Raw genomic sequence first — 9,768 nt, forward strand, 5'->3', positions numbered from 1 at the left:
TATCACACCTACTTGAGAACTCACACCTCGATCAAAGGGGAGGCGGGACTTAGCTCATTTGCATAATGGGGGGAGGTGTGACCTGTCACTTTTTTATGCATACTAATGAGACGAAAGCGGGATGAATCTTACTACTTCCATCCATCCATCCATCTTCTCCCGCTTATCCGTGTTCGGGTCGCGGAGGTAGCAGTTCCAACAGAGAGCCCCAAACTTTCTTTTCCCTGGCTACATCAACCAGCTCTGACTGGGGGATCCCAAGGCGCGCCCAGGCCAGCGAAGAGATATAATCCCTCCACCTGGTCCTAGGTCTACCCCTTGGTCTCTTCCCAGCTGGACGTGCCTGGAACACCTCCCTAGGGAGGCGCCCAGGTGGCATCCTAACTAGGTGCCCGAACCACCTCAACTGGCTCCTTTCGACGCGAAGGAGGAGGGGATATTATATATATATAATATATATTATAAAAAAAGTGCATGTCTTTGTTTGTGTGTTTTGGTTTACATGACATGTCTCATGTTGTAGATGTTTGTGGCAGATTGTGATGCCTTGATGACAGAGGGAGGGGGCTCCCATTTGAAACACTGTGGCTCAAGGTTTGCCATCTTCACAGTCATGATGGATGATAGAGTTCCATCAAGAGCCAAACTGTTTCGGTTTTGTTCAGTCCCACCACAGAGAACACTCGTTCAGCAACAGCATTTGAATGTGGAAGTACCAACACCAACTTGGCGATACGAGAGAGCCTCCCAAATATGCTGATACCGGTCACCTTTGAAAAATGTACATAGGAAGCCTAATTACTCTCAAGTATTTTTGTATAGAATTAAGTTGATTACGTCAATGGGTATTTCAAAGGGGGCAGAATAATTCTTACCTTATTCTTCATTGATGCTATATTCCCCCAAAAGCTCTCAATGTCGAACGTGGCTGGGTCTTCGGGCATGGCAATGTCCATGGACTGGTAGTCCAGAAACTCCTCACTCAGTTTGTCACGCTCGTCAGGTCCGTTGTATGGGAGAAGTTTAGGAAACTGATCTGGTAAAGTAATGTAGCTGAAACGGTTTGTTTTTCAGATGTGGTCAATAACTTTACAATCTATTAAGAAAATGTTAAGAAAATGTGACAAGAGCCAAGAGTCTACCTGACATCTTTCAGACTTTCAAACTAACAGACAAACATCAGACAGAAATCGAAGTATACAGTTAAGGAATGAATGATCCAGTCTCAAAAGATAGCTACATGTTACTGTTTGATTGATTGAATATTTTTATTAGACAGAAATGCAAACAGCACAGGTACAGTACTGTAAATGCCCTTAGCTCATAGTAAATATCCATTAGCTCACACACGCAAATACGTGATGATTTAACTAACACTGCTATTAGTCACGCTTGTTTGTTGTTAAACCCACCGCAGCAACCTGCCACACTGCTCACCAGCAGCCTGTGTGACGTTAAGTCTCACATAGTCAGACCCACCGTTGACTTCATCAAAATAAAGATATTTGTAAAAACTTGTATACGTGGTGCCTTTCGTTGGGTTGGTTAGATTTAGCCTTGAGGGCTGATGAGTGGTTATCACATATCTCGGTCAGCCAATCGGGGGCAGAATAGGGCGGGTTCACCCTGTCCCGACTCGAACTACGGCAGGCCTCAAGCAACAAGTTATGGAAATATATCATTAAATAAAAATAATAATTATAAAGTAGTGAGAGGGGGAAAAAAGCGTGTGAAATGGCAAGTGTGGCGTGAGGCATGTGCAGAGGTTAAATTGCGTAACTCTCACTCTCAAAGGGTGAGACTTGCATAGCCGCGGGAAGTCATTTTTCTCAGGGGGTGCTACCAAAAGTGGGGAGGGGGGCCGCTTAAAAAAGAAAAGAAAAAAAAGGTGGTGCAGGGCCGGCCCGGCTTTCAGGGATATGAGCCGCATAAATTGTTTGTTAAAGGCGACACACGGCAGGCAAAAACATCGTTTTTCATGCACTGGTCAATTTTGAGATTTTGTGCTATTTATATTCTATAATATGTTTTCTTTCAGGCTTTTGGAAGGAAAACGTACGAAATACATATTTAAGTGTTTATTTTACTATAGTTTGTCTATTTGCGTCTGTATATTTCTCCTAAATTCACCAAAAGTTAGCATTCTAACGTAACATAAAGTACCGCGACCACTGTTTGCACCATGTCATCAGAGATAATTGTTGGAAAGCTCCGTCTCTCCTGCACAATCTCATCGGATCCAAATATGGTAATTTACTTTGTAAGGAGCAACCAATCGTGAAAGTACAAAGGGGTCTTATACCAAGAAACAAAATCTCATTGGCTGGTGTCAACTTCTGACAACGTGATTCGTTCAGATGCGTCACGTGGTGTGCTAAAACACTTCCTGGTTAGCTTTCCGCTAGAAATGTAAATCTCAAAAGGGCAAAAGAACAGCGAAACACACAGTTCACAGAGAAGACAACAACAATTGTCACTTGCACGAAGCAAGGTTATACAAAAAACAAATGACCCCGAACATGAAATACCTTCACGGAGTGCGTCGAGGCGCAAGCTGTCATCCAAAGAACAGGAGGGTTTATCTAGAGCACTGGTTCTCAACGGGGGCGGTACCGCCCCCCAGGGGGCGTTCAGAGAACATCGGGGGGCGCTGGAAGCAATATTTTTGAAAGGGGGGCGTTGAGGTGTTCTTGGGGGGCGTTCACGCATAATGTCTTTTTGTCATGAAAAACGCTGGCCACAGCGTCTTTTCCTGTACAAAAAGCAGCTGTCAGCATCTTTTGTTGCTATAGGAAACCACAACTCTGCTTGCGATTGGTCAGCTGTCCGCAGTGTTATTACGGGTACGTTCGTAAATGCACGAACGGTCAGTCCGCTCGGACAACCCGTCTGTTCCGCCAGAGAACCCAGCTGTGAGCGCTCAGAGCGCAGCCCTCTGGACTGTGGAACGGGGACGCTCGGAGCGCTCGGAGCGCATTTACGAACGTACCCTACAAAAAGCAGCCGGGAGCGGACCGGAAGTCGTTGTAATTTTGGGATCTCGACTGTTAATAATCTGTGTCACTTTGTTAAATTTTGATATGTTTTGATATGACAAATTCCACTAACAGATTCGAACTAAGTGGTCAGTTTATGAAAATAATACCCGTTTCTATGTCTGCTAAGACATGGAAGAGCTGGCTAGCCAGGCTGCTCCACACAGAGCTCTGTTTGTTCAAAATTACAACGACTTCTGGTCCGCTCCCGGCACGATGTCTTGTCATGTCACCAGCTAGCCCTCTAGCCTTTGCCGCCATATCGTGACACTACCCCCCCCCCCCCTAAATATTAGCATCATAAAACATCAAAAATCATATCACATCAGCAAAATGGCCGCGAAAAAGATAAAATGCAGACAGTACTCTATTGAATATCTTAGCTATGGCTTCATACCGTCTCCTACCAATGCACAACTCCCAATGTGTTTACTTTGCGAACATGTATTTTCCAATGAGGGAATGAAACCCTCACGTTTAAAAGGAGCACCTTACCAAGATCCACCCGGATAAGGCAGATAAGGAGCGTCCGTTCTTCCAGGCCCTCAAAGAGAAACATGGTAGGAGCACCATCAGCAGTCTCTTCGCTAGGAAGACCACCCAGACTGATAGCGGGCTAATAGCGTCATATAACATCTCCTTGCCGATAGCCAAATGTGGGCAGCCGTTCACAATCGGAGAGAAGTTGGTACTCCCTGCCATCAAAGAGGTCATATCTACTGTGATGGAGCGTGATCCCACACACGTGCTGAAATCCATCCCACTCAGTAATGACACCGTAGCACGCAGGATTGATTAAATGGGCGCTGATACAGAGGAGCAGCTGTGTGCCATCCTGCGGGAAACTCCATTCAGCCTTCAGCTGGATGAGACAACCACTTCTGACAACAATGTTCTGTTGATGGCCTATGTCCGCTATAGCACCTCCAACAGTCAGGAGATGGCTGAGGAATTTTTATTTTCCAAATATCTGGTCACAGACACCAAGGGCCAGACCATTTTTAATGCACTGGATGCTTATCTACAGGAGAAGTCAATCCCGATCAACAACATCCTCGCATGTGCTACTGACGGTGCCCCTTCCATGGTTGGCAGGTACCGTGGCTTCACCACTCTGCTGAAGGAGCAGGTCCCGCATGTCCTCACAGTCCACTGTGTCTTGCACCGCCACAACCTTGTGGCCAAATCTAAAAGTCCACCTCTCCACGAGTCTCTCAATGTTGCAGTAAAGGCAATAAACAAAATAAAAGCCCACGCCCTGAATAACAGATTGTTCCGACAGCTGTGTCAGGAAAATGATGAGACCTTTGAGCGTCTTCTTCTCCACACTGATGTCCGCTGGCTCTCAAAAGGAAACGGCCTTGCTCGTTTTTGTGAGCTGTTTGACAGCATCGTGGAGTTCCTGGAGGAGGTGGATGCAGCACTCTGGGAACAGGTGTCATCCAGCCGCTGCGACATCATGTACCTCGCAGACTTCTTTGGCAAAATGAATGAAGTCACGCTGAAGCTCCAAGGAAAAGGAGTTACTCTGATCCAGAGCAAGGCGGTCATCCACAGTCTCACCTCCAGGCTGGATCTATACTGGCAGAGCATAGGCAGGAGGCAGTTTGCTCATTTCCCGCTGTTGACCAAGGTGATCTAGCCTAGGCTACTAAATAATGATAATAATAAATAATACATGTAATAAATGTAGGCTACTCTATGCAACACTATATTTGTGTTCCTGGTTAGTATAAATAACTTATGTTCTGAATGTATTATGACAATAAAGAAACATCAATTAGTAAACTAATTAGCAATAAAATAACCAGTTTAAAATCGGATGGTAACATTCTGCACCGATAACAATTTCCTGGTTATACTCATCGCAGGTGTCTGAGGCTCTTACCGATGAGCGCCTCCTCATTTACACAGACCCACTGAGGATGGTGAATGCCGACTTGAAGATCCGCTTCAGAGATCTTTTGGACCTCGATGTTCCCACCTGGGTGGTGCAGCCCTTTCAGGCGGACGTGGCGGAATGCGAGCCAGCAATACAGGAGCATCTCATCGACATCCAGAGTGACGATGAGGCCCAGGCTATTTTCCGCACCTCTGGCTGGGGCAACATGTGGGTAAAATACTCTCAGCGTTACCCGGCTCTCTGGGAGAAAGCGAGGCTGCTTCTTCTGGCTTTCCCAACCACATACCTCGTGGAGCAGGGATTCAGCCAGGTCCTCCACATGCAGTCCAAGTACCGCAATCGCTTGAACTTGACGGCCTCAGGTGCACTGCGACTGAAACTAAGTTCTCTGCAACCCGCAGTGAAGAAACTGGCAGAGAACCACCAAGCGCAGAGCTCACACTAACCTTCCCCCCCCCCGCAATTTGGCGAAATGCAACACCTTTCCGACCTGTTAGTTCTGTAGGCCTAATGTACAGTTTTGTAGCCTACTGTTTGTTCTGCACTGGACATGTGTGAAATTGCTGCTGTTCCGTAGCAGTCTGTTTGTATTCTCTGCTCTTGTCTGAGTTTTTTTAACACTCATAAATATCATTTTTATTCACATTCACATGCATTTTCTGCTCTCTGGTAGGGCTGGGCGATATGGACCAAAAGTCATATCCCGATATATTTAGGTTGAATATCGATATACGATATATATCCCGATATTTTTTCCGCAAAGTGAGAGCTGTGAAATGAAATGCTCAGTCAAAGTCAAAGCCAAATACGAGTAGTTTTATTGAAAACTCACTATAAAATGTAAACATAAACACTGTATAACAAAGCTCCGTAAGGTGCACTTTTAAATAAATAAAATATCTTAAATAAAATTAGCCTATAAAATAAAATAGGTAAATCTTTTTCTGAGGGCAGCATTTATATATAAAGAGATAACAAAATAAAGTGCTCGGTTTAAGAAAAACTTGTTTAAACATCAGCTTGAGATTACCTGTTTTTTTTTTTACTTAATAGCTTATCTGAACTCTCTCAACCAGTTGCACAAGAAAAAGACTGTAAACTCAGTAAACATGTTATTTTTTTGACTTCGATAACAGTAGTGCTGTCTTGAGGTAGACATTAGAAGACAAGCGTGTCCTCCTTCATTTAGGCCTAAAGGTTTTGTGCAAGAAACACTAGCCTGTCCACGGCATCCGGCTTCAGAGATGCTCTGTGGGAGGTCACAATATTCCCACTGCAGCTAAAAACCCTTTCGGAGGGTGAACTGGTAGCTGGTACCAAGAGATACTTTTTAGCCAGGTGGCTCAGAGCTGGAAAGACAACTGCATGTTCCTTCCACCACTTGAGTGGATCAGTGTCACTCTCCACACTTGCTGACTGCAAGTAACTTGACAGTTCATTTTCAATAGCGCCCCTCTTGGTTGGTGCAGTGGTGGTGGCTGTGCGCTGCTTGAAGAAGCTTGCCAGTGTCCTCTTAGCTTTTGGTGCACCTGCTGCTTCTCCATCTGCAGGCTCAGGCACAGTGGGCACATGTAGGTCAGGCGTCAGGTGACCGCTGCTCTGATCAGCCAGTAGTGTCTCCACCTCCAAGACAGCTCTGTGCTTCAATGCATCGACTTTTTCACTCGGGATGTAGGTGGCCCTGAACCGTGGATCCACAAATGAAGCCATCTCCAATAGGTCAGTAGTGGCTGGGTCAGAATACTTGCTGTTGAGGTACTCAACAATGCTGGTCTTGATTGATTTGCAAAGCTCACTGTCACCCTCTTCACATGCCAGGAGACTTTCTTTAAAAAGGTGCAGCACAGGTTTCACATAGGATAGAGTGACGTATTCCTCACCTGATAAAGCATCGGTAAAGTGCTGGAGAGGTTTCAGGACCTTTTGGACTGCTTCTAGGACCTCTAAGTCCTGCCAGGTAAGGATAAGATGCCTGGTCTTGTTGTCACCAGACAGGACTTTTGCCAGTGCGCCCTCCTGCTCCAGGACTCTCTGGATCATCTGCTGCTTTGATCCCCAGCGTGTGGCAGACTCGGTTATGAGTTGGTGACTTGGCAGACCCAGCTGAATCTGGACTTCAGCAAGCTGTCTCCTTTTCTTCCAGCTGTACGAAAAACAGCTTACAATTCTCTTGCACAGAGAAATGGCCCGGGTGACGCGCTTGTCATTCAAGCCATGTCCTGTCAAAATCATAAAGAACTATTAATCAAATGGGCATAAATATCAAATATTAGCCTATAATCAGTTACTTTCTGAATTTTAATCCTGTAAGTGATTTGTATGTATTATTATTTTTGTATAATTTATAAATTAGATTATACTGCATGTGCATTTACTCATGTTTTGTTCTTGTTGTTGTTATTTATGCTATATTTTAATGCTGCTTCATATTTCTACTCCACTAAAACTCCACAATGTTTAGGCCTACGTTTAGTCACTTTGCAGTGTGCTCTTTCAGGCCAGAGAAATCATAATAGCTAAATATTACCTTGATGATATCAACAGGCTAACCAGCATTTTAAAGTCATATTACCTCACCTTTACCAGCTGTAACATTAAAGTGGTAAACACATTAATGCATCCCTCATTCTTATCCAATAATCTAATAAATATGGTTCTGAAATCTACCTGTAGGCCTATTGTAAGTGATCTTACTTTTAGCACTTTAAGTTATTATTAATTTATTTAACCTAGCCTGAATGATTTTTTTTAACGGAGACCTGGCCATTGACCAAGACAGCAGCATAAAACACAAAGTTGCAGACAGACACACAAAGGAAAATGAGGAAAAACTAACATTTCAATATTTTTTTGTTTAAGGGAAAATATACTCCATTGCACTCACCGATAGCCAAGTGTAGTCTGTGACCGAAGCACTGCATCCTCAGCCACTTGTTCAGCTGAACTGCTTTCACGATGTTGCTCCCGTTGTCGGTTGTTATAGCAACCAGATGCTTTTCTTGAAGTTTCCAGCTTGCGATTGAGTCCTGCAGGGCCTCAGCTATATTCTCACCGGTGTGATCGTCGGGAAAATAACTTGTTTGGAGACAAGCTGTTTTCATCTCCCAGTCTTGCATGAAGTGAACTGTCACGCTCATATAAGGCTCACACGTCCTGCTTGACCACATATCGCTGGTCAGCGCAAAATGGGTGACGTTAGCGAGCCGGCCTTCAACGTTCTGTCTGACTTCATTATACATTTGCGGCAGTGCTTCTCGTGCAAAATAGTTGCGACTGGGAAGCTCGTATCGCGGGTCCAGCTTTTTAATTAGCTCTTTGAACCCGACCTGTTCCACTGTTGCAACAGGGACCATGTCTTTGGCAATGTGAAAGGACACCGCCTTTGTTATTGAACGCCACTTGTCGCTTTTCCTCTCATACGGCACACAGCGGGAAAATGAAGCTTGCAGTGAGCTTTGTTTTGGGGCTGGAGCTTTATCGGGTTGGGGACGGCTTGTGCCTGTGGCTTCTGCAGCGCGCAGTTTCACACACTCTTCATATTGCACTTTGTGCCACGTTTTTAAGTGATAAAAAAGATTCGTAGTGCTTCCACCACTGGCTGCAATGTGCTTATGGCACTCCCTACATATAGCTTGGTTTTGTTGCTCGTCTGACAATTTGTATCCGAACCATCTCCAAATGATTGAGCCACTGCTTTTTCTTTTACCAACCAAGGGGCTATCCTCCGTACGCTCTGCAGACGTTGTTGCCTTCTCCATGTTTGTTAAAGAGTGCCGGAGTGTCCCTCCCCCTCCCCCTCTGTGCATGAAAGGGGAGGGGCGGAGCTGGGGCGCGGGAAGCAGTGCAGAGAGTTCCTATCAACGGAACGGCTTGCCTGAAGCAAGTATTACAGCGCAAATTTGAACTATATCGATATATGCGATATGGTCTAATTCCATATCTTATTTTTAAATATATCGATATATCTTAAATATCGATATATCGCCCAGCCCTACTCTCTGGTAAACTAATGATAATGATATTCCAACTGCCCAGTTAAATCAAATCTATTATTTGGCATTCAGTGACATGCTTTTTAAATGATATAACACAGAATATTAGTCAACATTAATATTCAGGGAAGAAAATAAGTCTACTTTTTTTTGATGGGGGGCTGTAAGAGACCTGGATAATGGACAGGGGGGCGCTGGCCCAAAAAAGGTTGAGAACCCCTGATCTAGAGCCACACTGCAATCTTTAAAGGTCGTTTTCTCAAAATGAGTTTTTTCTCCTACTCTGAGTCCGAAATGTCCACTTCAGTAGAACTTACATACACCAAACCTTCCAGTTATATTCCTATCAATATTATGAAGGCTTTTAGAGAAGGGTTTGTTCATATGTCATTCATAGCCTGAATTATATAAGATGTTATACCTAAAAACATGGCGAAAATTGATATTTTAGGGCTGTTGACAGTATTTTCTGATTTATGGAGTGTTAAAAAGAGATATCCAAAATCCCTTCTGTAAAAGCTTTAGATGCTAATATGACTACAAAATGAAACAAGAATTTTGAACCTGGCTTTATCCAGATATGCGCATATTTAATGAGATAATGGCTAATTTGCATATTCAGAAAACTTGTAATACAAGAAACAATTTCCTTTTTGTAGTTAATTAACTGGATACATTTCTAGCTGATATCTTTAAGTAAAAAAAAAAAAAGTACCCTATTCACCTGGGGTGTCTCGCCTTAACTGTTAGGCTTAATAAACCATTATAGACCTACATCACTTAGCAACAGCTGCACATGCCCACATGCTAACTATGGGTCTTACAAACCTACATAACA

At 44.0% G+C, this 9,768-nt stretch overlaps 2 protein-coding genes across 2 annotated transcripts; one reads left to right on the top strand and one right to left on the bottom strand.

Moving 5' to 3' along the window:
- Window positions 1-879: 879 nt before the first annotated feature.
- Window positions 880-5,383, top strand: LOC307038782 (zinc finger BED domain-containing protein 5-like; the record flags this gene model as incomplete). Its single annotated transcript, XM_079680460.1, has 2 exons — window positions 880-4,668; window positions 4,907-5,383. The coding sequence occupies exons 1-2, from the start codon at window positions 3,835-3,837 to the stop codon at window positions 5,381-5,383; spliced, it is 1,311 nt and encodes a 436-aa protein (XP_079536586.1). The 5' UTR covers window positions 880-3,834.
- Window positions 5,384-5,889: 506 nt separating this feature from the next.
- LOC307039879 (E3 SUMO-protein ligase ZBED1-like) lies at window positions 5,890-8,744 on the bottom strand (the record flags this gene model as incomplete). The annotated part of the gene is made up of 2 exons (XM_079682313.1): window positions 5,890-7,157; window positions 7,823-8,744. 2 exons carry the CDS (start codon window positions 8,742-8,744, stop codon window positions 6,130-6,132), a joined length of 1,950 nt encoding a protein of 649 aa, XP_079538439.1. The 3' UTR covers window positions 5,890-6,129.
- Between the last annotated feature and the right edge of the window lie 1,024 nt (window positions 8,745-9,768).

This window comes from Notothenia rossii (genome assembly GCF_949606895.1).
Source record: "Notothenia rossii genome assembly, chromosome: 5".
Taxonomy (NCBI): Eukaryota; Metazoa; Chordata; class Actinopteri; order Perciformes; family Nototheniidae; genus Notothenia; species Notothenia rossii.